The sequence below is a fragment of the Vairimorpha necatrix genome, chromosome 1, assembly GCF_036630325.1.
Source record: "Vairimorpha necatrix chromosome 1, complete sequence".
Classification (NCBI taxonomy): Eukaryota; Fungi; Microsporidia; family Nosematidae; genus Vairimorpha; species Vairimorpha necatrix.
This window is the reverse complement of record NC_088816.1, coordinates 1,151,520-1,179,445: the sequence shown is the minus strand read 5'-3', so window position 1 is coordinate 1,179,445 and position 27,926 is coordinate 1,151,520. Positions and strand designations below refer to the sequence as shown.

The 27,926-nt window shown below is 27.5% G+C and overlaps 14 protein-coding genes across 14 annotated transcripts; 6 read left to right on the top strand and 8 right to left on the bottom strand.

Annotated features, from left to right (window-relative positions):
* Positions 1-1,264: 1,264 nt before the first annotated feature.
* VNE69_01254 (putative SP-containing membrane protein) lies at positions 1,265-2,278 on the bottom strand (the record flags this gene model as incomplete). Its single annotated transcript, XM_065472389.1, has 1 exon — positions 1,265-2,278. The coding sequence occupies one exon, from the start codon at positions 2,276-2,278 to the stop codon at positions 1,265-1,267; it is 1,014 nt and encodes a 337-aa protein (XP_065328461.1).
* Positions 2,279-7,355: 5,077 nt separating this feature from the next.
* VNE69_01253 (isoleucine-tRNA ligase (IARS1)) lies at positions 7,356-10,508 on the top strand (the record flags this gene model as incomplete). The annotated part of the gene is made up of 1 exon (XM_065472388.1): positions 7,356-10,508. One exon carries the CDS (start codon positions 7,356-7,358, stop codon positions 10,506-10,508), a length of 3,153 nt encoding a protein of 1,050 aa, XP_065328460.1.
* A 158-nt stretch (positions 10,509-10,666) lies between these two features.
* Positions 10,667-11,860, bottom strand: VNE69_01252 (uncharacterized protein; the record flags this gene model as incomplete). The annotated part of the gene is made up of 1 exon (XM_065472387.1): positions 10,667-11,860. The coding sequence occupies one exon, from the start codon at positions 11,858-11,860 to the stop codon at positions 10,667-10,669; it is 1,194 nt and encodes a 397-aa protein (XP_065328459.1).
* A 272-nt stretch (positions 11,861-12,132) lies between these two features.
* On the top strand, positions 12,133-14,142 carry VNE69_01251 (elongation factor 2; the record flags this gene model as incomplete). Its single annotated transcript, XM_065472386.1, has 1 exon — positions 12,133-14,142. The coding sequence occupies one exon, from the start codon at positions 12,133-12,135 to the stop codon at positions 14,140-14,142; it is 2,010 nt and encodes a 669-aa protein (XP_065328458.1).
* Positions 14,143-14,218: 76 nt separating this feature from the next.
* Positions 14,219-14,680, top strand: VNE69_01250 (E3 ubiquitin-protein ligase; the record flags this gene model as incomplete). The annotated part of the gene is made up of 1 exon (XM_065472385.1): positions 14,219-14,680. One exon carries the CDS (start codon positions 14,219-14,221, stop codon positions 14,678-14,680), a length of 462 nt encoding a protein of 153 aa, XP_065328457.1.
* A 1,951-nt stretch (positions 14,681-16,631) lies between these two features.
* VNE69_01249 (exosome complex exonuclease RRP6) lies at positions 16,632-17,891 on the top strand (the record flags this gene model as incomplete). Its single annotated transcript, XM_065472384.1, has 1 exon — positions 16,632-17,891. One exon carries the CDS (start codon positions 16,632-16,634, stop codon positions 17,889-17,891), a length of 1,260 nt encoding a protein of 419 aa, XP_065328456.1.
* A 214-nt stretch (positions 17,892-18,105) lies between these two features.
* On the top strand, positions 18,106-18,537 carry VNE69_01248 (Orm1-like membrane protein; the record flags this gene model as incomplete). The annotated part of the gene is made up of 1 exon (XM_065472383.1): positions 18,106-18,537. The coding sequence occupies one exon, from the start codon at positions 18,106-18,108 to the stop codon at positions 18,535-18,537; it is 432 nt and encodes a 143-aa protein (XP_065328455.1).
* A 171-nt stretch (positions 18,538-18,708) lies between these two features.
* Positions 18,709-19,152, top strand: VNE69_01247 (glucose-6-phosphate acetlytransferase 1 (GNPNAT1); the record flags this gene model as incomplete). Its single annotated transcript, XM_065472382.1, has 1 exon — positions 18,709-19,152. One exon carries the CDS (start codon positions 18,709-18,711, stop codon positions 19,150-19,152), a length of 444 nt encoding a protein of 147 aa, XP_065328454.1.
* Positions 19,153-19,382: 230 nt separating this feature from the next.
* VNE69_01246 (cell division cycle 27-like protein) lies at positions 19,383-20,795 on the bottom strand (the record flags this gene model as incomplete). Its single annotated transcript, XM_065472381.1, has 1 exon — positions 19,383-20,795. The coding sequence occupies one exon, from the start codon at positions 20,793-20,795 to the stop codon at positions 19,383-19,385; it is 1,413 nt and encodes a 470-aa protein (XP_065328453.1).
* A 192-nt stretch (positions 20,796-20,987) lies between these two features.
* On the bottom strand, positions 20,988-22,319 carry VNE69_01245 (U3 small nucleolar RNA-associated protein 15 (UTP15); the record flags this gene model as incomplete). The annotated part of the gene is made up of 1 exon (XM_065472380.1): positions 20,988-22,319. One exon carries the CDS (start codon positions 22,317-22,319, stop codon positions 20,988-20,990), a length of 1,332 nt encoding a protein of 443 aa, XP_065328452.1.
* Positions 22,320-22,468: 149 nt separating this feature from the next.
* Positions 22,469-24,982, bottom strand: VNE69_01244 (phospholipase D (PLD2); the record flags this gene model as incomplete). The annotated part of the gene is made up of 1 exon (XM_065472379.1): positions 22,469-24,982. The coding sequence occupies one exon, from the start codon at positions 24,980-24,982 to the stop codon at positions 22,469-22,471; it is 2,514 nt and encodes an 837-aa protein (XP_065328451.1).
* A 380-nt stretch (positions 24,983-25,362) lies between these two features.
* On the bottom strand, positions 25,363-25,740 carry VNE69_01243 (uncharacterized protein; the record flags this gene model as incomplete). Its single annotated transcript, XM_065472378.1, has 1 exon — positions 25,363-25,740. One exon carries the CDS (start codon positions 25,738-25,740, stop codon positions 25,363-25,365), a length of 378 nt encoding a protein of 125 aa, XP_065328450.1.
* Positions 25,741-25,829: 89 nt separating this feature from the next.
* Positions 25,830-26,408, bottom strand: VNE69_01242 (uncharacterized protein; the record flags this gene model as incomplete). Its single annotated transcript, XM_065472377.1, has 1 exon — positions 25,830-26,408. One exon carries the CDS (start codon positions 26,406-26,408, stop codon positions 25,830-25,832), a length of 579 nt encoding a protein of 192 aa, XP_065328449.1.
* Positions 26,409-26,543: 135 nt separating this feature from the next.
* VNE69_01241 (pescadillo-like protein) lies at positions 26,544-27,725 on the bottom strand (the record flags this gene model as incomplete). The annotated part of the gene is made up of 1 exon (XM_065472376.1): positions 26,544-27,725. The coding sequence occupies one exon, from the start codon at positions 27,723-27,725 to the stop codon at positions 26,544-26,546; it is 1,182 nt and encodes a 393-aa protein (XP_065328448.1).
* Between the last annotated feature and the right edge of the window lie 201 nt (positions 27,726-27,926).

The following is a 27,926-nucleotide window of genomic DNA, read 5'->3' as shown; positions in this document are numbered from 1 at the left end:
ACAATACTTTCAACTACTAAATCAGATTAAAAACCAACTGCCAAAATATTTATTAAGGCAGTTGTACTATATTTGTAAGAACTACTCACATCATTGATTTTTTAAAACTGATATATGAAAAAACTCGATTTTAAATGTATTTAAAACAATTATATCTATGTTTTATCACGAAAACCTGAAAAAACCGAAAATTTGTTTAAGTATTTATCTACAATAACTATGAAAAAAATTTAGAGCTTCAAGTGTATTGACAGAACACATACGATAAACTTATTATGAATAATTACTCATATTTTTTTTTTTGAAAAAAAGTATTTTGGTGAAACCTCATCAAAAATCTACCATACTCTATAAAGTAATTTTTTATAGAAATGGAATTAGAAAGTTTACAACAATACTCATTTTTTTACCCAATGTAAGATACGTATTATACTTTTATTTTTTTAATTTTTTTAAATTTTGTAAAATTTCAAAATTTTTGATTAATCTATGATATGGTAAAAATATTTAATAAATGTATTTTTATTTGTCTTAAAAAGTTCCCAATCTAACAAAATATTACTATTCACAAATAAAAAATTAAGCCGTACTATTATGGTAAAAAGGTCATTTTGTTTTTATTGATTTTCTCTTATATTACATTTTGTCCCCAGGAAACGTCGGTTCTCTATATTCTTCGGCGTTTACGCCATTTACTTTTTTTTTCTTCTTTGATTGCTCTCATATTTAATGACAGATTTGTTTTCCGTATTTACAAGTTGTTTAAAGCTCTACAATCCACTAAAAAATTATTTGGGTTTTATCTGTCTCGTGTTGCTTATAAAATTGTTTTGGTCAAAAACATGCATTAAACTAATTACAATCCTCGGGTCGCTGAGCTTATGGTATTTTTGACGCAACACACTGTATACATCAAAAAAACAAAACCTCCTTGTCTATTTACAACTTCTTTAAGTTTTTATGAAATCAAATGTCTCATTGTTTTTTAAGTCGTCCGTTCTTATTTATACAGATTTAACATACGTTTATTGTATGTTAATGCCTCACTTAAGTTCTTACTTCTATGTTTTATTTTCGCTTGGTTTTTTTATTAAACATTGTTGTGTATTAGTCTCTGTAAATTGAGTTACAAATGCTTATTTATATAGATTTAAATGAGTTTGTTTTAGGTATAAGCTACAAATGTGTTTTTTAAAAAAAATGAAATCCTTGTTTTTTACAATAGAAATTTTTTATATGTTATTACATGTAAATTAACCCAATTTTATACGGATTCTTCGTTCGTGGATGGCACATTCGTAGAGTTTCTTAGCAAATTTATTTTTTTCTTATAGTATTTTTTGTAGATTATATATACTAAGAAAATAACTACTAGAAATAAGAACATATCAATGACGATAAATGGACTAGTATTTGTAGATGAAGACAAAGATTCACCAATTGATCTTAAAACCGTTCGTTTAGCAACATAACTATATATGTTAGTACCATTTTCAATACTATTATCGGTCGTATTAGTAAAATCATAAGATATTTTAGTATTGCTCATATTAAGTAAACTGTAATGATCATGATGGACGGACATATTAATTTTCTTAAAATCGTATTGATCTCCAGAACATTCTGAACTCATCACACCCACTTGATTTCTTTTAATGTCTCCGAGAAAATCCACTTTATTATTCTTTGTCAGTAAACATCTCTCGAAATGACTATAAAGATGTTTACATCTCTTATAAAAAATATAAGGGAACTTATCAATACCGTTAGATTTATAGCAAATATTTTCATTAACTATCCTTTGAATCGTACTATTAGTCGATTCCGAATTAAAAATTTCATCTCCATTACAAAACCTCAATGATCTCAAAATTGATCGTGTTTCCCATGCGATTTTATCAATAAACCTCACTTCTTGATCTGTTAATGACTCGGAATTCCAGAAATAATTTTGATAAAAATGACCCGAGAAAGTATTTACGTAATCATATTTTAATATATCTGCCTTTGTCTCAAAGATCGTTGTAAGATTGTCTTTTTGAATTATCCTTTTAAATATAGGATGATTAATGACAACATCCCAAATAAGTTCAGCAAGTTTAAGAATAGAATCTAATGGGAATAAAGTTCTTCTTGCAAAATTTCTTAAAACATTGCAATGCTGTTCAGAGTCATTAGATTTAAAAATATTTTTAAGTGAATCAGTCATATTATTATTTGTTTGATTTACAGTAGCCAATGCCGAAAACAAGTATAAAAAATAAAGTATTAACCTCATATATGGGGGAGGTAAATTTAAAATGCAAATATTAATAAGAACGAGATTTATATAATTATAATTATATATTGATATCTAAATAATCAGGTATATTAATTTGATTTACAAAATAAAAAACATCATGAAGAAATTTAGAACGCCGCCATTTAATTAACTAAAAATTTATGGATTTATTGTTTTACGAAAGAAACATAATAAATATAGAATGAAATCTAGTTGAGTAGTATACTCATAATATTTTGCTTTTTTTCTTTATATTAATAGCAATACCCCGTTCTCCAATCAATGGACTTTAATTATGGAATATTTTGAAAAGATCACTGATCAATGGCGTGTATAAATTAATAGGTTTTTACAAAAAATTTATACATTAAAAACTAAAAAAAAAGATCAATAATATTACAGGGTTTTGCATTTCTATATTCCCATGTTTGCATTTCTATATTCCCCTGTTTGCATTTCTATATTCCCATAAAAATAAAAAATTTTAATAATAATAAAAAATGTTTATTAAATAAAAACTTCTTTGCTCTTGCCTTTTCTAGCCAGCCTATCATATTTCTGTAAAACGCAGACACTCACGGTTATAATCTAAACTCAAAACGTTCAAAATATGTTTCAATTAGACTTTCTGATGAATGAAATGATGAAAATCTTGCCTTGAGCATTGAAAAAAACTCTTCAATGGGATTTAGTTGTGGTGAATAAGGAGGCAGAAATTTGTGATTAATGCCTAGATTATTTAATTTTTGTAAAACTTTTCGCGAATGATGAAAACTGGCGTTATCCATTATAAGAACTTTACCAGGATTATTCCTAAAGAACATAGATAATTTATTTTCAACAAAGTTCATAAAACTCTCGGAATTATATGCTTCGCGTTTATACACAAATGTCAATAATCCATTTATAGTAATTACACACATACAGCTTATATTTTATCCACGATTTGCTGGCACATTCTTAAAGGCTTTAGTATTCTTTTCTGAATATCCGTAACTTCGCGTAGTATGAGCGTTGAACCCAGTTTCAACGAGAAAAACTAGGTTTTCGGCCGAGTACCTACTAATTTCGGGGCATAAATACTTTTTTGGTTTATTTTGTCCCACGAGTTACGTTCAACAGGAATCAAACTGAGCCTTTTTCTTGTTATACCGAGTTTTTTGAGTTTACTCGATATTGAAGATTTTGACAAATTGAATTTTTCGTAAATTTAACTCATTAGAAATTTCCTGTAAAGTCATATCGTTTGCACAATCAACTATGTTTTTGACAGCCCGGTCTGTATTCGAAAGCATTTCACTTTTATCAAACTGCCGAATGGACCTTTTAGGTTGATTGTGCTGGTTTCGAATAATAGATGCAACGGGTTTACGATGTAAATCAACCATAGTCGATATTTAGGCTATGGATCGTTTTTCATCTTTTGCCAATTCGAAAACGATATTCTTTAATTCGTTGGTTATTGTTTTCCTTATTTTTCTTACCATTAAGGGGAATATAGAAATGCGAACATGGGAATATACAATGCAAACAGGGGAATATAGAAATGCAAACGGGGGAATATAGAAATGCAAACTGGTGAATATAGAAATGCAAACAGGGGAATATAGAAATGCAAACAGGGGAATATAGAAATGCAAACATGGGAATATAGAAATGCAAACATGGGAATATAGAAATGCAAACATGGGAATATATATATTGTTTTTACACGAATAAAAACTCGAAAATAATTATTTAAGCCCCATCATACACGACTTTACTGTACCCTGTAGTCATTTTAAAAATATACTTTTACTTTATGTATTTTTTTTCTAAATAAATGATAAATGGGGAGATATAATCAAGTATTTATACCTATTACGATTTTTTTTATTTGAAACTAGAGTATATATAAGAATTCGAAGCCATTTTATAAGTAAATGGCGTATTTATGAAGCCATTTTTATATTATCACTACATCCAGTCCGCTATAGCCCCAATTATGGGCCTAGTTTTTATATGAGGAATTTGCTTCGTTTTTATACATATTGCTACAATCTATGATTTATATATTTTCTAATCTAACAGTATTCGTAGAGATTTGATCCAGTAAGCGAGGCATTCTATGGCTACAAAATTGAAGTGGGTATTAAAACTGTCTCTTTCGACATATATAATATGCAAAATGATAAAAAATTTAATATAGGTAAACACTTATAATAATTTTGCAAATAGTTGCCTAGCAGGCAAAGTATTTGTTTTGGACATTTGAAACTAGATTGTTAAAACCAAAATCACAAATTAATTTCTGCTAATAAAATTGTTAGATCTTTTTTAAATTATTTTTATGTGTCGTCCAATCATATGGGATTATTTCTAGTAGATAACTGTACCTTAAGACCAAATAATTGTAGTTATAATGTAAGTAAAGTGCATAATGTTCATAGAAATCCCGAGCGTTATACCCTGAGGTGCAATTACTATACTCAACATAAAGACTAGATGAAGTTAAAAACCGATGTTTTATGCGCCTTATCCTACAGGATCCAGTGACGCGGAGGTTTAAATAATATAAGGCTACTAGTCAACGCAGTCCAAATATGAGTGGCGGGGACATAGCGGCCAAAAGCCGTGTTTGTGAGCAATACAGATGATTGTGGGGACCTTTGAGTTAGTACAATGATATCTCCTCGGGCTATCTAACCATGCCAGGTTTTATATTTCTGTAGGTCACACTAAACGCGATTTATACTATAGATGAAAAAATGTTCTCCTCGAGCTGAAGTTAAATGGATACGACGGAGCTTGCTGCGTCGATAAGTTATATAAATGAGTTTTTAGTTATTAAAAATCTCACAGTATTGGTTGGATAAAAATGCACATGCTAATAATTCTTGTTTCAAGTGAGATCTCTTTCGCATTTCGTCTACAAGAAATTTTTTTTCTATAAACAGTAGAGATTTTAATCAATGGGCTGTGTGCGAAAATGGTAGGAAACTTTGCTGCAACTAGTGGGTAAACCTTTCGTTTATTTTAGCTTATAATGTGTTTTCTCTATATTTTTAGCTTTAGATTGCATTTTTTTATAATGCGGCGGCTTGTTTAGTCCTAAGGGTAGACAATGTGCCCAGGTCCTTCTTTGTGTATTAAATTCATTTTTTTGACTATCGCGTTATTTTCAAAAAAGTTGTGCTTGATTATTTGGTTTGCGACGATTGATTCTGCATCAGGACTAAAAACGATACGAAAAAAATAAATGTAAGAGATAACTTACAAATATAAATTTTGATTATAAAAAATTTATCATAACCTCTTAGGCTACGGTCAATTTATTTAATTAGAGTATGTATTTAGAGGCCCAACAACCCTTTGTCTGATATTTTTTAAGCAATGATCTGTGGTTTGTACGTGTTCTTATTGTTTTATCATTTTAAAAAGCTTAAAAATTTTGGCTAAAGTTAGCTTTAGCTGACAAAAATGCATATTGGGTTTTTTTTCTTTTTTTTGCCCCTTTTTAAAAAAATGGAGGAGACAATATGACCAGAGCAGAAATGGAAACAGTCTATAATATTTTATTTGACAAAAAAAAGAATCAGTTATGCAAAGTGTGTAATGGTAGAATGAGGTTGCTTAGTAAACAGGGCCCTATGTTAAAATGTACTTGGAAGGACTGTAAGAAGACAGTTTCTATGTGGAAAGGTACATTCTTTAAAAACTTGAGACTTGATCATATCAAAATTTTACAGGTACTTAATTTGTGGATTCTAGGCTATCCTCGTAAGTATATTAGCCAAATTTTATGTTGTTCAAAACCTTCAATATCGTTTATTTTTAAAAAATTAAAGGAAATAGACATTTATGATAAATATTTATCATCTTTGGGAAAGATAGGCGGGGAAGATATTATAGTAGAAATAGATGAAACAAAAATAGGAAAAAATAAGTATAATAGAGGTAAACTAGTGAAAGGGTTTTGGTGTTTTGGAATGATAGAGCGTTCTTTAAAACGAACTATAATAATTACTTATATTAAAAAAAGAGATACAAAAACACTTACAGACCTTTTATTAAAATATGTGAGCACGGAAAGCACTATATACAGCGATATGTGGAGGGCTTGCCGTTCCTTGGGTAATGATTTCAAACAACAAACATGGTCAACCATTCATTACACTTTCGAGATCCTAATACTGGGGTTCATACCAATGCCATAGAAGGTAATTGGAGATCACTCAAAAATTCTATACCTAATCGAAATAGGTCTGCAAATGGTGCCAAACTTTATTTGTTTAGGTATATGCTTCGAAGAAATGCATCTAATTCTGTTTTTGATGCATTATTAAATTTATTGTTCTAATTTTTGTTTTTGTTCCTTCCTTAACATTTTCCTTCTTCCATTTTTTTAAAAAGGGGCAAAAAAAGAAAAAAAACCCAATATGCATTTTTGTCAGCTAAAGCTAACTTTAGCCAAAATTTTAAAATTTTTGTAAAATATCGAATATTTTTGACATTAATCAAATTTTTAAATGCAATTTCGAATATAACAAGTTATTTCTAGTAAGGTATCATCTTCTTATGTCGAGATTATTCGTCAATTTATATTATAACATTAATTAGGAAAAGGTTAAGCGCAAAAAAGTAGAGTTTTTCAAAGTCTAAAGCACAAGCCTTTAGAATACAAGTAGAACATTTTAAAGCTTCAAATATGTAAAGCCAAATACAAGTCGATGACTAAAAAACACCAAAATTTATTAAATCAAGTTATACGTCACAATTTAATAGGTAAGTATTATTTATTAGTATATTTTTCATAATTTGATTTTTAAGCCATTTAACTTATTGAAAATATGACATATTTATTAGTAATTTCCAAACATGATTTATTTGACACAAAAGAAACTCTTGTCTAGACTTGAACAAGAGTTTGGAAATTAGCACATATATAAATGCTTTATTCCATGAGCAAAAAATCAAATCAAGCAATTTCGAAATTAATATTTAAAATGATCATTAACTCATAAAAAGTGATAAACAAAATGTAATTTGTTTTGTAATTTAACATTTTTTATTTTGTTTTTTTTCACCCATAAAAATGGATTTCAATTTTAATTTCAGCATGAACGAAATCGAGTCCAAAATTCTGAAATTTTGGAAAGACAACAAATGTTTTGAAAAGAGCAATGAGTTGAGTAAAAATAAAAAGAGATACACTTTCTACGATGGGCCTCCCTTCGCCACTGGCCTTCCTCATTATGGCCATATACTAGCTGGTACAGTGAAAGATATTGTTACTAGATATCAATACCAACATGACAAACATGTAGACAGAAGATTCGGCTGGGACTGCCATGGCCTTCCTGTGGAATTTGAAATTGACAAGAAATTGGGCATAAACCAGAAGAGTCAAATTTTAGAAATGGGCATTGACAAATACAATGCAGAATGTAAATCAATAGTCATGAAATTTAGTAATGAGTGGAAAGACACAGTAGAGAAAATGGGAAGATGGGTTGATTTTGACAATGGGTATAAAACAATGGACAGAAGTTTCATGGCTAGTGTCTGGTATATTTTCTCCCAGTTGTATAAAAAAGGGTTTATTTACAGAGGCTACAGAGTCATGCCTTTTTCCAGTGGCTGCATGACGACACTGAGCAATTCAGAGGCCAAGTCAAATTATAAAGAAGTCAAGGATATTTCAGTAGTAGTGTCATTCCCACTAAAAACACCTCTTTTTGACAAAGAAGTGTCTCTACTGGCTTGGACTACAACCCCGTGGACTCTTCCTTCAAATTGCGGCTTAATTATAAACAAGAATTTCGAGTACCAAATATTCGAAATTAATAAAAAATATTACGTCATGCTTTCCAATAAAATCGACGAGTGGTTTAAAAAAGACGTCATCAAGCACGAATCTTTTAAGGGCGAAATTTTACTAAATTTGGAATATGAGCAGCCTTTTGAATATTTCGAAGAATTAAGAAATAGAGGATTTTTTAGAGTACTAGAAGGGAATTTCGTCTCTGACCAAGATGGTACAGGAATTGTCCACGCTGCCCCTGCATTTGGTGAAGAAGATTACAATTGTTTTGTAGAAAACAAACTTATAAAACAAAATGACATGGTCCCTTGTCCGATTGATGAAAATGGAAGATTTACAGAAGAAGTAGAAGATTTTAAAGGAATTTACATAAAAGACGCAGATAAAAAAATCATAGATTTTTTAAAAGAGAAAATTTTAATACAAAAAAAGATAATTCACAATTATCCTTTTTGTTGGAGATCTGAGACGCCTTTAATTTACAAACTTGTTCCAAGTTGGTTTATTAGAGTCTCAGATTCTGTAGACAAATTAGTGAAAAATAATGAAATGATAAATTGGATACCTAAAAATATAAAATATAAGAAATTTGGTCACTGGTTGGAAAATGCCAAAGATTGGGCATTTTCTCGGACTAGATTTTGGGGGACACCAATTCCAATTTGGGCCAATGAAGATTTCAGTGAAATTTTGTGCGTGGAATCTGCGGACGAATTATCAAAACTCAGTGGTAGAGAAATTTCGGATTTACACATGGAATTTATTGACGACATAGTTTTGACTGTAAATGGGAAATCTTTAAGAAGAATTCCTGAAGTCTTTGATTGCTGGTTCGAGTCTGGGAGTATGCCATACGGACAAAATAATTGGCCATTTAAAGAAACAGACAAATTTGATTTAAATTTACTAGAACAAGAAATTGATGAAAATAATAATTTAATAAATCAAGAAGTGATTTACTACGATAATAAAAAACTGGAAAATTTCCCGGCAGATTTTATAGGTGAAGGAATTGATCAAACAAGAGGGTGGTTTTACACTTTACACGTCATTTCTACTTTATTGTTTGATAAACCTGCCTTTAAAAATGTCATAGTCAATGGAATTGTACTAGCTGAAAATAATAAGAAAATGTCTAAAAAAGATAAAAATTATCCTGACCCGAATATTGTCATGCGTTCTTATGGGGCTGATAGTCTGAGAATGTATTTGGTTTCGTCTCCTGTTGTAGAGGCCGATAATTTGACTTTTAGAGAAGACGGCGTCAAAGACGTCAGTAAAAGCTTGATAATTCCATGGATGAACATTTTAAAATTTTACAATGAGTCAGCGCCAGAAAAATCAGAACAAGAATTAGAATTGGACTCTTGGATTAAACACAGTTTCAATTCCTTCGTCTCTTCAGTCAGTTCGCTGATGGACAAATACGAATTGTCAAAAGTCCAGGGACTTGCCTTGAAATTTATTGATGATTTGTCAAATTGGTACCTTAGAATTCACAGGGAAGAAATCAGAGCTGGAAATACGAGAGTATTGTCAGACATTCTAAAAGGCTTTAGTGTCGTCTTGGCTCCTTTTGTTCCATTTTTCAGTGAATATTGTTACCAATGTGTCCTATCAATAAAAGCAAGATCAAATAAAAAAGAGACAAAAGAAATTCAATCAGTGCATTTTGAAATCTACCCGAAAGTAAACAAAATTATGACTCATAGTTTCAATAAGTCAAAAGAAATTATTGACACAATAAGATATCTGAGAGATAAACATACGATAAGTCTAAAGACACCACTAAAAGAAGTCAGAATTATTTCCGAGACTTCATTTTTAAATGAAGTAGAAAAATATGCCAACACGATCATCAAAGAATGCCATTTATTAAATCTGAAATTTATAAACGAAAAAGAAGTCAAAGAACTGAAAATCGAGTACAAAGCCAAGCCTTGTTTCGAAAATCTAAAGAAAGACGAGAAATCTATGGGGAAAAATATAAAAATGATAAAAAATTTAAACCAAGAAGAAATCAAAGCACTAAATAATGCAAATTTATCAGAGACAATGTTTGACATAAAACGAGAAAATGTTTTAATTGAGAAAAATGTGTCTTATCCTACGGGACTTTGTAAAGCAATGAAAGAATATGTCATTTTAATTGACGACACGATAGACAACGAAGTTATAGAAAAGAAAACAGCGAGAGAATTTAACAGTTTTATACAGAAATTAAGGAAATCTTGTGGACTCAAAATTGAAGATTCTGTAAATGTCGAAATTGCCAATGAATTTGTCAAAAAGGCGACTTTGAAATTTTATTCTATAAATTTTAGTACACAAGGGAAAATTGTAAGTCCATGTGAAGATGAAACAAGACAAGATTTATTTACATTTGAAAATAAGAAATTTAAAGTTATCTTAAGAACTCAATAAAAAATTTTTGATTTTGAAATATTTGTTACAAATTTATTTTGAAATAATTATTTTAGATTTGTTTATTTCATTTTTTTTGAATTTAAAATTTAATATTTTATTGTTTTCTATCTATTAAAAATTTACAATTCAGATTTTCCTATTTGTTTATTTATCATTTACATTTTCTTGTTTAGTTCTTCATAATCTTTTATTCTTTTTAAATAATCTTCTTTTTCTTTTCTCAATTTATAAATTTTTTCTTCAGAATTTTCATTCTCAATTTTATGCTTCAATTTTTCTATCTTTTTTTTAAGCTCGTCAATTGGGAAATTTTGTTTTTTTCCTACTTGAGTTTGTAAAACTTCAAGTAATTTTTTCTGTTTTTCTATGATCGAATTTTTAGATTTTAAAGAATCTACGACTTTTTTATATTCAGTTCCTAAAATTACGCATTCTTTTTTTAATTTTATATTTGTAGTGTCTACTTTTGTAATAACTTCAGAAAATGAAATATTTTGGGATTGTAATTGTTTTATAGTCGACTTTTTATCTTCAAGTTGTTTTTTTAAATCTTCGATTTCTGAATTATTTTTTAAAGATTCGTTTTCTTTTTTAAAATTTTGTAAATCTTTAAAGAGGTCTTTTATTTTCTTAGTTAAATCATTAAAAAACTCATCAATGCTTAACCTGTCCATTACATTACTATTTATATTTGTTTTAGATGTATCTACTCGATTACTATTTGTTAGGTTTAATATGTTTTCTGTTTCTAGTTTAAATTTCATTATTTGATTTTTAAAATCTTCTTCATTTTTCTTTATTTTTTCCGTATCTTCATGATATTTTTCTAAAATTGTTTTACTTGAATCAAAAATCGCCTTTTTTAAAACATCCAAATTTTCTAAATTTCCTATAATTTCTTTATACAACATGGGGAATGTTAAATGTATAAAATTATACATTTCTGTTTGTTTTATATTTTTTATGGTTTTTTTCTCTAAAATATTTTCTAATGATTTTTTTACACTTTCTTGGTCTCCTTGTTGTAATTTTTCATAAATTCCATTTAAAGTTTCCTTGTGGACAAATTTATTTTTTAATAGTTTATTAAATTTTTTTTGTAAATTTCTAATTGTTTTTACAAAACATTGTAAATAAACAACATCTTCTTCTTTATTTTCTTCATTTATTTCTATTTCTGTGGTGCTGTCTGCTATTGAAATGTCTTGTTTTTGAGGACTTAGTGCAGCGAGAGACAGGCCGTTCATTCTGTCCAGAATTTCTGTAAGTGGATTTTTGTCTTCAACTTTTGTGTACAAAAGTGTGGCATCACTGTCATCAAAAAGATTGGAATTATTTTCACTTGACATTTTAGGGTAAGAAAATAAGACTAGGAATCTCAAAGTGACAAAACACATTTTTATATTTTTTTTAGTAAAAAAATAATATTTTAAAAGTTATTACTCGTTTTTAACCTATTTTGTAAGGTATAAAAATGGTCTATAAACTTAACTACATGTAGATCTATAAATTTAAAAGCAAATTATACATACCTTTTTACTCAATAAAAAAGATTAAAAATATTCATAAAAATTTTTTATTGGTGTTTTTTTAGTTAAAAAATCTAGTGGTCATTTCACCCATGGAAAAAGATAAAGTTATTATAACAAGTGTAATAGCACACATAGACCATGGAAAAACAACTTTAATAGACAGTTTAGTAGCTCATAAAGGCAAATTATCAAAATCACTAGCTGGCGAAATGAGATACATGGACACAAGAGAAGACGAACAAAAAAGAGGAATAACACTAAAACTAAGCGCACTTTCTATAAAACAAGACATTATAGAACATTTAATTTTGGACACGCCTGGGCATGTCGACTTTGAATTCCTCGTAGAAAGCAGTTCGCTTCTTTCTGATTGTTTTTTAATTGTAATCGACATAGTAGAAGGAATTACACCAAGAACATATTCACTAATCAATTACATAAGAAATAAATATACTGTCTTAATTATAAACAAAATTGATAAAATAGAAACATATGACGAAGCTATTGAAAAAATAGAAAAAATTTTATTATTTTTAAATAGTATGGTAGGTGAAAAAATTTTCACTTGGGAAAATAATAACATTATTTTATCTAGTGCGACATTCTGTTACGGAATTAGTTTTAAAAGTAGCCTAAATATTCTGAAAAAGAATTTTACAGACATAGAAACAACTACAAAATTTATATATTTTTTAGAAGAACAAATTAAAAATAAGAAATATGAAAAAATTTGCACACGTTTTAATATCCTAAAACCTACTAGAAAAAATATATTAAGTACAATTATGCCTTTATCTACTACAATATTCGATTGTATTGAACATGTTTACGAACCAAATACTTTTAAAAAATATCTTTTTGATTCTTCTGTACCTCTAAAACTAAATGAACCAATAGAAAACCAGACTGTCTGTTTCGTATCACTTGGGATTTTAGAGAAACCACATGTTTATGAAAAAGATAATCTGATTTTTATAACTAGAATTTTTCAAGGAAAAATTTCTAAAAATGAAAATTTTTACTCTGAACACGGTCTTATTAAAATTCGAAAAATTTTTAAATTTAAAATAAATGAATTTGAAGAGGTAGAAGAAGTCTCTGGGTCGAATTTAATTTGTATAAAAGCTGATATAAAGAAAAATACGCCTTTTTTCTCAGACAAATTAATAAATTTTACACATTCTGAAAAAATTCATCCGTTTTACAAATCTATTTTAGTACCAGAAAATAAAGATCAAATGGAAGAATTAAAAGATATTTTGAGAGTTTTAGTTCATACAGAACAATGTTTAAAGATTAAAATCAATAAATATAATGAAATAGACATTTTATCAGCAGGAAAAGTACAAGTTGAAAAAATGATTGAAGATCTGAAATTTCGCGAAATTTCAGTGCAAAGAAGCGTAGACGAGAATCTTTTTTGCGAATATCCAAAAGGACGAGGAATTTACAATTTTGAAAATGAAAATTTTAAAATAAAAATTCAAGTTTATAAAAATGAAGATATAGAATATAAAGATTATATTGATGAGTTTAATAATAGGTTTGTTGTTCATACAAACAAATTCAAGGCACTAGTCTTGAGTATTTTAGAAATTTATACGTTAGAAGGTCCAATGATTTCTGAATATATTCGAGACACTACATTCGTAGTGGATCTTGAAATTAAGAATGATTTATTAGATGAAGATGATTTATATTCTCAAATTAAATCACAAATAAAAAATGCCTATTTTGAAGCCGAGCCTTCCGTGGCGCCATTTTTTTATAAATTAAAAATTTCGATACAAGACGAATTTTTAGGAAATATTTACAACAAATTGCAGAAATTTCATAATTTAATATTAAGTGAAGATTATGACGAAATTATGTCTTTTTACGTTCTTTCGATTTTGATTCCACATTTTGAATATGATGATTTTATTGAAGAAGTAAGAATTTGTACAAAAGGGACTGCTTACATTTTGTCATCAGAGTTTGGATATTTTTATGATTTAGATTTCAGTGAAAGCATTTTAGAGCTCAGAAAGACGAAAGGACTTCTAACAGATGAAAAAATTATTATAAATCCAGAAAAACAAAGAACATTAAAAAAATAGACAAATTAAAAAAGAATTAAACTTATTTACATTTATATTTTTGATTATAAATTTTTTTTATGTCTCGCCCCTTCAAATGGATTTTAAAAAAAAACTTGATAAAAAATTTCTAAGAAAAAAGAATGCGCTTCTTCTTTTCAATGATGAATTATCAAAAAACTCTAAGATAAATTATATTTGTTCAATATGTTTAGAAGTATTTAGAAATCCAGTGGTGACTTCTTGTGGTCACATTTATTGTTGGATTTGTATTTACGAATGGTATTCCACAAATTTCCACGAATGTCCTCAGTGTCGAAAACACGTAAGTTTGTACGACTTAAATATTTATGACAGAAATAATCCAGAGAAATATATCAAATATACTAAACCTATCAAAATAATCAGGCCTTCGTTGTTAGTGAATACGAGATCATTTGGAGGGACGACACTAGATATAAGAACATATGAAGGGCCAAGTAAAAGAGTATTCTTTTTCGCTATATTAATTTTCTGCCTCGGGTGGGAATTTTACAGAATTTTAACTGTCAGCAAATAAACTAAAAATAAGATAACAAATTTAGAAAGAAAAATTAAACCCTTTTATTTAGTATTAAGAAAATATTGTGCGTTTTTAAGCAATGCGGGAGGTCATGGCGAGGTATTTTTCAAAACTAAAAGTTATCCTGTAACAAAGGTGTCTATAATTTGCCGAAGTTGCTCACAAAGACATAATATTTCTATTACCATTATGTAGTCACAATTTCCTCTTATTAATATCGTATTGTTTACCTTAATGTCCGTATTATTCTTTATAAAATATTAGTTAACATATGGGCCGAGAACGTTAAAATAAATATTTATGATAAACTTTGAAAATCAAATGTTCAACTATTTTTATTTTAACTTCTTTGAGTTTAAAAATGTATTTAGTATGGTCTTATGGATAAAAATCGCGGGAGTCGATTTTAAGTCGTAGAAATCTGTAAACAATTAATGCCGAAGGTATACAATTGAAATGAGGTTTTTTTGTAAAATCGAATCTTTGGTCTACTAATTGTCGAGATGAAATTAAATGCATAGTGTTTTATGTTGCACCTTAATAAACTTTAAAGCTTTTTCTGAGCCTATAAAGTAGGTTGTATATTTGCACATGAAAAAACGTGATCTCGAATGAAAATCTTTTGAGGCGTATCCACATGACTTTTACAATTCAAGAATGGTCTAAAAGCATGTTGTAAATTTAAACAGACTATTTAACTCTACCGTCACGATAGTAACAAAGGTCACACATAAAGATCTACCTATAAAGATGGTAATTATTTGTGCTTGATGAGATTTATTCGGGCATTATCCATTTATTTATATTATAGAAAATTCAGCGAAATTAGGCTTTGATCATTGACACATTTCAGTTAACTTATCTATAATATAATAAGTTAACAATATCAATTTATTTATAGTTAAAATTAAAAATAAATATTACTTTTTTTCTTATTTTGCAAGTAAGAGGTAGGGAGAAACCTAACATGAAGACCAGAGGAATTTATGTGTGATCCTTATCCGACTAATACTGTATGATAATTACTCATTAAAGCTCTCTATATAATTTGTCGGTCTAGTAAGCTCCGTCGAATCTATTGGACTTGGGCATTAGAAGAACTTTTCCATTTATACCTCAAATCACGTCCAGAGTGATGCACAGCGGACATACCTAATTGGCATAGTTTTTTTAACCCGAAAACGACATCATCGTACTATCTTTAAAATCCGTACAATCAACTGTAGCTCAAACACGGCACTTTACACAACCACATAATTAGCCCGGCATTTTAATTGAGCTGCATTGACCACTAGTTTCGGCCACCGTATTACCGAATCTTGTAGGATGGGGGTTAAGACCTATTGCTGCCCTACTTCATCTAGTCACTAAGTTAGCTAAATATTACATTAGAGAGCACCAACCATGCCGTATCCATTATATACTTTTATGTATCATTAAGCCGCACGAGAAGGATACTGTTTTTTTTTGGTTTGAGGTGCGTTTTTACACTAAGTGATAATTCCCTTATTGCTGGACGCACACAGGTTTCATCATCTGAGTCGTTCCAACTGCATCATAGAAAGTAGAAACAATTTTGGCTCCCTGGGATAAAAACCAAGTCATTGCACAATAAAAGCATCGCCTCTGACCACTGGTCTAAGGGCACCTAAAAATATATCACAAAAAGACCAGAAGGATTCACTAGATCCTCAACATAAATAAAGACTCCAAGGTCTAATAAATCTTAATTTTACATAGGGGCCAGAAGGACTTACGAGATCCTCAACATAATAAATATAGTGATGCCTGTTTTTTTTTCAATCTTAATATTATTCAGCAAGGTAAAAAGATAAATTTTCCACTTGTAAATAAATGCAATGTTCAATTTACAAATCAATATTTCCTATAATGTCTAGTACGTGTCAATTTCATTCATGCTATATTTTTTTTATAAATAAAAAAGCCCATGAAGAAACTTGCCCATACAGCCCAGAAATTCATTAACAATCTTAATAAATTAATCAAGAAATCTAATGATACCAAAATTGATAAAGAATATTTTAGAGATTTACTCTCCAAAATAAGAGAAATCAAATCAATTTATAAATTTGATGAATCTCTAATTTATAAAGAAATAAATACAAATGAAAAGAATATTGACAAACAAAATGTCTCGATGTTTGTTTACAATGACGAAATTGTATCAATTTTCAGTAAGACCGGTAAAATTTTGCAGAATAAATTTATCAAAGATGAAAATCTTAAATGTGACCACATTTTCAATTTTACTATAAATTTCAAAATTGATAATATCAAAATGGTTGATGATTCAGTTTCCTTTAATAATATGCTTTCTTCTCTAGATTTTTATCTTATTGATGTCTTTGATCATTCTTATAGATCTTATAATCCTTATGTTTGTTATATTTCTATTTTATCTAATTCTGGTTTCCTTTATATTGTCGATGTATTAAAATGCCGCTCTTTAATAATTGACTCTGGTTTATTAACTTGTAAATTCCAGAAAATTTTTCCAAATATAAAAATTTTTAAGAAATTAAAAATAGATTTTAAAAATGTAACTTGTTACAAAATTGGAGATTATTTTTACAATGAAGATTTCTTATTATTTTCTACATATAAAATATCTCCTTATACTTATATTGATTGGCGAATTGATAATTTACAAATATATTTAAAATCTTATATTTGTGACAGAATTTTACAATTTTCCAAATATAAAAATAATTTTGAGAATAATTTAGAAAAAGATACAGAAGTAGATTTTAAGAATAATTTTAAGAATGATTTAAAGAATAATTTTCAGAATAAAGTTAAGAATATTTTTGAGAATAATTTTGAAAAAGATACAGAAGTATATTTTAAGAATAATTTAGAAAAAGATACAGAAGTATATTTTGAGAATAATTTAGAAAGTGATGAAGATTTTTTATATTTAGAAAAAGATACAGAATTATATTTTGAGACATTTAGAAGGTTTTTCATTTCTAAATATTTATTAGAAGATGATAAATATTTAGAGAAATTAATACGAAACAGAGAAGCAGTGGCGCTTAATAATAATGAGTCGATTTATTATGTAATGACGAATGATCAATTGGCGATAAATGCGAAATATAAATTTAAGAATGAAGAGGATTTTATAAAACACGACGCGATGACGTCATCAATCGTCAAACAAAATTTAAACTTTTTTAAAGACTAATAAATATTAGAAATTAAATAAGTTTTAGACTAATATATAAACATTTATAATATATATAAACATTTGTATATTAAAATGTTTAAGACTAATTTATATAAGTTTTTTTAAAGACTAATATAAGTATTTTTAAACTAATATATAAACATTTATATATATATACATTTATATTTATATATATGATGTTTATAAAAGTTAAATCTCTCCCCTTTATTTTATGAGGGTAGACATGTCTGAAAATATCTCTTGGATATTTCAAAAGGGTTCTTGGTTTCTTCATATTCTTCTTGTAGTCCTTTTAAAATTGACCATCTACCAATTTTCTTCTGAAAATGTGAGCTGGCAGTTGAGCATTTTGTTTTACAATTTGATAACTTTTTATTTCTTCCACTGGAAAGTGGGCGACCCTTTTTCCCAGGACTTTTATAACCACACAGTCTGGGAGCAGATAGTCGAACAATCAGACGACGCATTACAAGTGAGATTTCTCGCTCTCTACCCTGCCCTTTTATTTGTAATTGTAAATAAGCTTGTGTCTTGGAATTATGGGATATTATTTGTGTATTTTTTGAGTCTTTTAATGGTGACAATTCCCAAACTAAGTTTTATGCACATGAAACGAATTTGTGGAATAAGAAGTTACAATTAAACTAAAACTAATTAAACTAAAAAAAAATTAAACTAATTTGTTATAATAATTTAATAAACTAATTTAATTTTATTTTTAATGTAGATGCTAAATCTTGAAGCTTGTTTCATTTTTTCAGCTGTCATGCGTTTCTCCTTTTTTTAATTTATAAGAAATTTCGTCATCATCCTCATGAAGGAGAATTACACTTTAAGAGAATTAAAACTAGAAGATTATGACGCAGGATACATCACATGTATAAATGAACTCACTACACCAGTAGAGATAGACAAGGAGACATTTACTCAGAGACTGGATCTTCTGAAAAATAAGAAAGATTACCACGTTGTAGTAGCCCAAGATTCTACAGGTAGAATCTTGGGAAGCGGGACAATATTCTTAGAATATAAATTTATAAGAGGCTGCTCAGTAAAAGGCCACATAGAAGACATCGTAGTATTAAAAGAGAAAAGGGGACTAGGAATAGGAAAAAGAATTATAGAACATTTACTGGATTATGGGAAGAGAAAGGAATGTTACAAAATAGCACTAGTGTGTGAAGAGAAAAATAAGAAATTTTATGAGAAATGTGGATTTAAAGAAAAAGAGCGAGAAATGGTAATTTACACACAATAAACTAAAATTAAAATTAAAATAAACAAAATTATTTGAAATATTTATGCAAAATTATTTAAAATAAACAAAATTTGAATAAATTTATGCTGCATAAAAATATATAAATAAATATGAAATTTACGCATACATAATTAATTTACTATAAAAAATTATTTATGCAGCATAAAAAATATATAAATAAAAAACTTTATTTTATGCTGCATATTTAATAATACTTTACATTTCTCTCTTTATATAAATGAATGCTTCTTCTCAAATACTATCTCCTTTTTCTTATAATATGTTTCCCCCCTGTACTCCACAATATTCAAAATCGTCTTAGCAAAATCAAGCAAATTCAATTTGGTCAAAATTTCCACAAACTCCAAAATCATAAATTCCTCAATATTATCAAATTTCCCTTTTTTATTAAGTGTCTCTTTTACTAAATTATTCAAATCTACATTATCAAACTTCATACCAATTTTATAAATTTGTATCGCTTTATCTAACTCCCCATGTTTTATATAAAACTTCATCCCCATGGCTCTAAGCTGGTTATTAAACATGCACTTTTTAAAATAAAAATCAGCAGTAGACTTTTTATCAATTTTGTCATAAACAAGTGCACAACCGTAAAGAGACTTGTAATTATTTCTTAACATTAATGTGCTCTTCTTGAAATATTCTAAAGCTTCCATGTACTCATTTTTATAAACACTTTCAAAACCCAAGAGATTTAAAGTATACGGGTCATTTAAAAGATGAAGACTTCTTTTTAAACACAAAATACTTCTTTTATAATCATTTTTATGATTATAATAATTCCCTAGAGCTTTCCAAGTCACTGGGCTTAAAGGAGCGTCATTTATTAAATTTTTACATAAAATTCCCAAATCTGTGACGTCAGTGGAGTGCCACAAAACTGTGCTGAAATAATCCATGTTATAAATAAATTTGGGATCTTTAGATTTTAAAACTGTAAAAATCTTTTTACTGCTTTCAGTCAAGCCGAGGTCGAACTCATTTTTCGCTTGAAAAGCGAGTGCATACGAACCCAGTCCAGGAATAAAATTTGTATATTTTTCTAATGCGTCATTATTCTTTACATTTCTAATAAATTCATCCAAACTTGACACTGTCTTAATTTGATTATTAAAATTATTCTCTTTAAATTTATTCTGTCCTATTTCTTCAAGTTCATTTTCGTATATCAAATTTTCTATAGTAGAAAAAATTGGATAAATTTGATAACTCATTTTAAAAAGACGAATAGCTTCGTCTCTGTCGTACAATTGTGTGTAGCACAAAGCCATGTCATTGTAAAAATATTCTTTGTCATTCTTGTTGACTTTAAATATTTCCAAGTCGAAGTCATCGACTTCGACTTCTTCTGCTATAATTTTCTGTAGACAAATTAAGGCATTTGTAAAGTCCCTGAGTTGATTATAACAGAGATATTTGTAATATAAAGCAGTACAAGTATTGTAAGGAGATAAAAGAGACAGAGATCTGGAATATTCACCTGTAAAATATAAAGAAATTGGGAGTAGAATCTTGTATTTAGAAGTGTAAGAATATAGAAAAGAAGATAAAAATGTCATATTAGTGTAATTAGCGTATTTATAAGATTTTATGATTTGATCTACGACATCTTCAAACATTTAGAAAAAATTAAAGGGCAAAATTTTAAAAATTTATGCTAAATAAATTTTGACCCCGAAAATTCTGCATGAATTTGTAAAATACGAACAAAATACAAACAAACTTCGAAAAATATTCCAAAGAAACTCTAAAATAAACTCTAAAATATAATATTTGACTAATAAAATAATAATGACAAATTATATGGTATTTTATTTATAACACTCTAAAAAACTGTAAATTTCTATAAGTCTCTCTTGAAAATAACATTCTTCATCAACCACTTCACTTAAATATTCCAATCTCTCAAATAATTCCTCATCATCTTTAAAATCTTCTTCATAAATCGACAATATCAAATTTAACACCTCTTGAAATATTTCAAATAAACTAGGAATTTGTAAATTATCAGAAATAAAATCCAGTAAATTTTCTAAATATTCTTTCTCAAGATTAAAAATCGCATTTTTCAATTTGCGATTTTGATATAAAAAATATAAAACTCCGAATATTTCTATAAATTTCTTATTTTCTAAAGAATATTTCAAGGCTGCTTTGTGCTCATATTTCTTCATTAATATTTCTAATTGTGTGTTTTTATTAATATTTTGTTCCAATAATTTATAATTAATTTCTTCTTCGTAATCTTTTAAGTTTTTGTTTTTTAAAATTTTCTTTTTTTCTTTTTTTAAATTTCCGCCTAATTGGCAAATTTGCCCAGTTTCCAGGCCAAAATAAAATATTTTCTCTGAATTGTCAAATGATAAAATTGGACTAGAGAAGTTTATTTTGGAAATTAAATTTCCCTTTAGTGACCAAATCTTTAAAAATCCGTCTAGTGAAATTGTAAATATTCTGTTTTCTAATATTTTCATTTTTGTGATTAATTTTGTATGGCTTCCTAATAAATTTAGATTTATTTCATTATTTGTCTCGTTTTTTAGTTTATAAATTTTATTATGTGACGTGTAAAATATTTCTCCGTTTTTTATTTCTAAATTATTAATTCCTTTTTTCGTCTCAATTTCTTGTATCTTTTCATATGTCTCTAGATTTATAACATAAATCATTCCATTAAGAAGTCCAATGTAAAGTAATTTATCACAAATCTTAAGACTTTTGACCCTGTCTTCTAACCAGTCAAAAGTTTTAAAAGATTTGCTTTCTAAAATGTCGTGGAATTTGATTGTGGCGTCGTCAGACGCAGAAATCAGAATTTTATCTTCGTACAATTCCAGGGCGTTGATTTTATTTGTGTGCTCGCTGTAACTTCTAATTAAAATGTTTTTACTGAATATTTTGACATTTCCTTTTATGTCTCCTGTAATTATCAAGTCATTTTTTATTTTTAGTGATGAAATGTTTTCTTGACTTTTGTTCTTTTTTGTTTTATTGAGTTTGTGAATGAAATTGTCTTGGGTGTAAATTATTTCATTTTCTAAATTTATAGCCAAATTTGAGATCTTTTTTTCTGTTTCTAAAATTATTTCAAATGGGTCAACTGTGTGGTCTTTTATTGAATAATTACTACTTCTAAAGAACATAAAGGGGCTAGAAAAACAAAATATAGTCAATAAATTATTATAAAACTTTTAAAAGCTAACGAAAAACTCATCTTTATATTTTGTTAAACATATTATAGTCAATAAATTATTATAAAACTTTGTTATTATTTCATTTTTTGTTTTTTGGACTAATAATAAATTGAATCTGGAATTATTGAGCTTAAACTTAAAAATCCAGACTCTAAATCTTCATCAATTAGAAATTTGAAAGGATACATGACAAAATTGCCCAAAATATTTCTGAAATTTTCTTCTTTGGTTTTTTCCTTAGTTTCTTGTCCTTTAAAATACTTCGAAAATGTGTTCATTTCATTACATAAAAAATTACTAAACATTTCCTTGTACAAATTCGTGTTTTCTTGCGCCACTTGGCGGATTATTTTGAAAAACGAGTCATCTCCAAGTTTCAAACTTCGTCTTCTTAAAAAAGAGTACAAATCTTTGTACTCTTTTTTCCTTCTTCTGACATTTTTAAAATCTAAATGTTCATAAATTAATTTCTTAAGTAAATCAGACACTTCATTATACTTATTATCTTCAATATACAAGCCTATTTCTGTATCTCTGTCTCCTAATAAACTTCTGTCATTTATATTTGCACTCCCAACAATCATCTTCCTGTTATCAGAAATCAAAATTTTAGAATGGGCATAAATTTGCTCAGATTGGAAAATGTCGCCATTTTTCTGATATTTCTGTAGAGACAAAAATAAAATGTAATCTTCATAATTTATTCCTTCATTCTTCAGAATATTAATTAAGGAATATTCTGTTTTAATAATACACTCTGATTGTATTTTGAGAATATTCATGACTGTAGAATTCTTCTCTAGTTCTAAATTAAACTCAAAGGCGGGTAAAATTGGTATAACAATATAAACCTTAAAAGGCCGGCGATCTTTGTGTGCTTTAATAATTCTATTAACAAGTTCTAAACCTATCAAATTTAGAGGATGAGAGTCATCATTAGAAGATTTTGTAATAAAAAACTGATTTTCTATATAAATAAATTCTTCAGAATTTCTTATAATCTCAATTTGTTTGTCATAAATGGAATGTTCTCCTGGTTCGTCAAGAGACCAACTACTTATGGATCGTAAAGTACGACACAAAACATAAGGGAAATTTCCAAAATTGCAATCTGAGAGATTTGATTCATTTGGTACAATAAAATTATCACTTAAAAAATTCCATCTTTGTATGAAATGTAAGGAAATATCAAAAGAAGATCCGCCTATAATTTTGCACTGAATGTCATGCCATGGCATTCTGGGCATATTTTTCCGATTTATCAAAGATTTCTCAGCTCGTTCTAAAAATTTAAAATCTTTTTTCAATGGATTTGCGAAATCCATTCCTGGCCAAATATTTCCATCATATTTTTCTGGGAATTTGATTTTCGACTTATTTTTATTTGATTTTAAATCAAATAAAAGATGTTTTTTTGTGTCGTACCTACCTAAACATAAATCTATTCCTCCTAAATACGCAATATTTTGATCTATTACTACAATTTTCTCGTGATTAGTCCAATAAATAAAATTATTCGGCGTATTTCTGGGATGTCTCATAATAAAAATATTTCTATGTAAATTATTTAAAATATCGAAAGTGTACTGCGAATTTATAGAAACAGTAAATTGAATTTCCCTATAAATCAAAATATAAATTTTCACGCCTTTTGACGCTATTTCTTTTAAAAGATGATCAAGTCTGTACCTTTTTTTATAGGCGCCTTTTTTATTTCTTTTTAAAAATAATTTCGGGAAAATCCACCAGCCCGCTAAAAAGATTTCTTTTTTAGCTTTTCTTAAATTGTAATATAAATCTTCGAAATAATTCTTACCATCTACAAAGAAATTCACAATATTGTCGTACCTTACGGGACTAAAACAATAATAATTTAAAAAATTATCAGAATTATAATTTAACATAGAATTTTCTATTTCTTCGTATAATTTCTCAACTCTGTCTTTATGTAAAGAAGTTATCTTATATTTCATATTATTGTCGATAATTATAATAGAAGTTTTTAAAGCTCCTCTTACAATTTTATAATTAAACTTTTTTTTATAATAAAAAATCTTTTTGATTTTATCATTTTTGAAATCTAATAATAAAATGTGCGAAGATTTACAAATTATATAAAAAGAAGTGGGAATATTTTTACTACGCACGAAACAACAACAAGTAGAAGTCAAATTCGTGCTAAAAACATAAAATTTTTCTTCATATAATTTTAGACCATAAAATGAATATTTGGAAATTCTGAAAAATATAAAAGCGTCATTTGTGGTATGAAATCTCATATTGTAAAGTATTTCATTTATAATTTCTCCTATTTGTTTTTTTGATACAGAAAATAAATTCCCTAATTTTTCATATGATTTTATGCGGATTCCTTGTTTAAATAGTTTATTGCATAATGCATAAAGTTTGTATTTACTTTTTTTTATGTTCCAGGTTATTTTACCGTACATTAAATTAATATTAAAATGAGAAGTTTTAAAGTCTTCTGAAGGAATATTGAAATTTATGAATCTTGGTAGAATATTCATGTCTGGTTGTATAAGACTTTTAAAAGGGACTAGTAAACATTCTTCTAAGAGGTCTTTGAATTTTTGGTATTCAAATGTATCCATACCCTAATTAAACAAAAAAAAATAAATTATATTAGAAAATCAAATAAAAAACATTAAAATGCTTTATAAATAGATAAATTTGTGTTCACTAGTTTGATACGGGTAATTTACCTAAGATCTATAAAAAAATGCAATATATTTTTCAATAGAAATTTTTTTTTTATTTCATGTCTAGATGAATTTGTTTGTTTACAAACAAAGTCAAATCAAATCAGCGTAAAAAAAAGATAGTGGAAAATAAAAAGGTTATATTATTAAGCGAAGTCGGTCTATTTTATTCCTAATGTTATTTTTGATTAGATCAAATATATTTCATTGGCTGTTTTATATATTAAAGTTTTGGTTTCTTAGTTTATAAGAGACAAGACACATATAAATACTTATCTTAAGTAAAAGAGATTGTTTTTCTCTAAATATTGGAAGTTTCCTTTAGAAAAAACAATAAATATAAAATGCTTATCTTTCCCAAATTCCTTATAAAATATGTTGTCATTTATATTTTCGATATCTTCGAAGAAGTAGACCAAGTCGTACTTGTCCAGAATATCAGAGATGTCATTTTCCCAGTCGTCTTCAATAATAAAACAGTCTCCCAAATTCGAGAAATATTTTCCATATTGTTTTAATTTCCCACAGAAATCAAAGACTGCGAATTTGAGATTGAAATTTACTAGAAATTGTGAATGTTTTGACAAGTGAAGCGTGGCGACTTCTGATTTAATTTTGCATAAATAAAAATCAAAAATATTTTTTTTCATAATTTGGATGTGTAGAAAAAAACTTTAACTGAATTTATTTTTATAAAATTTTTATTGACTAAAGTAAACTTTAGTTATAATTTTTCCAATTACTCAATGTAAAAGACATTGCCTTTTTTCTTTATAAATTTCTTATTTCTCAATACATCCAAATACACACAAATCTTGTCATAGTCCACATTACAAAATGCGTCAATAATTTCTTCAAATTTTGTTCTTTGTGATCTCAAGATGAAATTGTAAAGTTCAAAAAAGTCTTCTTCGTCTTTGAAAATATCGGGAATTTTCTCAATATCAAATTCATTGATTTCTTCATTTGATGATTCGTCCACGTACGAGTCACTGTAAATTTTCGGATCTTCGATCGTAGAAGACGAGTCTTTTTCTGACACTTGAGATTTGTCAAATATTTCTGACTTGTCGTTTGTGAAAGGATTCTTTGGTGAATTAGACTTCATAATTATTGTCGTGTTCTGATTTTCTTCTTGATCATAAGATTTATTCTCAAACATTGTCATAAGTGGTTGATAATCTGACACTACCTTGGTATTTATTTTGTATATTTTACTTATTTTATCTTCTATTTCTTTTAATGTTCTGTTTATCTTTGAGAAATTATTGTCTAATTCTTCCAAATAGAAGACAATCTTTTCTTCTTCCTCGATCATAAAAAAGCCCAAAAAAATTTAAGAAAATCAATTTATTTTTAATATCTTCACTTTAATTGGAACAATAACGCATTAGCCATTTTGACTTAATTTTTTAAAATAGATTTTTAGAATATTTTTTTTTTCCTAATGTTTTTATTGTTGCTTCTTATTTTTATAGTGCACATCCTCAAATCCGTCAATAATGTCTTGCAATTTATTCCTTTTATTTTTTGACAAGGAAATTAACGCATCAGGATCCACGAAATTACCAAGTTCAAAAGGCGACTTATGTTTAGGAAGACTTTTCCCGACTAAATATTTCTTAATATCAAGTTTACATCCCGAATTTAAACAATCAAAAACATATTGTGGATGACAATAAAATTTATCTTCTAAAATTTCATCAAAATTCTCACCTAAGCAAATATCAAAATTAACATCATCAATTAAACCAGAACACGATTTTATAACAAAAATTAAATCGTCAACAAGATTGTCACAAAAGATAGAAAATTTCAAGCCTTCAAAAATATTATTTTCTTGTTTTAAACTCATTAGATTCAATTTGTGCAGTACAAGTTTCAGATGATATTTTTGAAAAGGAATCGCGTATGAAAGAAGTGACACATCCAATTTATCAGATTTTACATACTCAATTTCAGAAGACTCGTCTTCTTCTTCAGACGCGAAATCTAGAAAATTCAATTCTGACCATTTAAATTTTACTGGTTCGTCTTTTTTTATTTCTATAATTTCTTTAAGATTATCTCCATTGTACGGATTTAACCATATTACTTTAATATTCTGAATATTTACTTGGTAATACACGCCTTTTTTAGACATAAAACCTTTTGTTAATAATTTATTTTCAATTACAAAATTTTTAAAATCTTCTAAAACTTTTGGAATTTCGTCGTCTAACTCCAATTTATTTGCTAAACATAAACTTGACAATGAAGAACTCATTTCATCAACGGCTTTGCCGAATGAATTAAATCTATCTTTTAAAAGATTTATAAAATTATATTCTTCTTCCTGGAATTTACTGGCTTTTGTGAATAGTCCTTGTTTTTCGTATTTTTCTTTTTTTCTTAGTTTGCTTTTGTTGCTTTTAAATGTTTTAAAAATTTCAGAAGATTTGATTTTTTCGTAATCTGAAATTTTATAATAAAAATCTGATGTTATGTCAAGTTTTTGACTTTTTTTTGCTACGTATGGAAATATTCCTAGTAGAGTGACTAATTCATCAAATTCTTTGTCTTCTAGAAATAATAGATCTTTTATTTTTGATCTTGAGATGAATTTTTTGTGTGGCTTTAAATATTTCTGGACCATTTGACGGGTGAAAAAAAAATAAAAATTTTATAGATTTTATGAAAAAGTTGTATTTACTACTTATGAAGTTTCAAATGTCATGGAAAAGTTGTATTTGGCCTGTTTGTAGTTTCAAATGTTATGGAAGACTCAATTAAAATATAGGAATTCTTAGATTTTATGATAAACATTTTTCAAAGTATTTCTAAAAAAACAAAAATT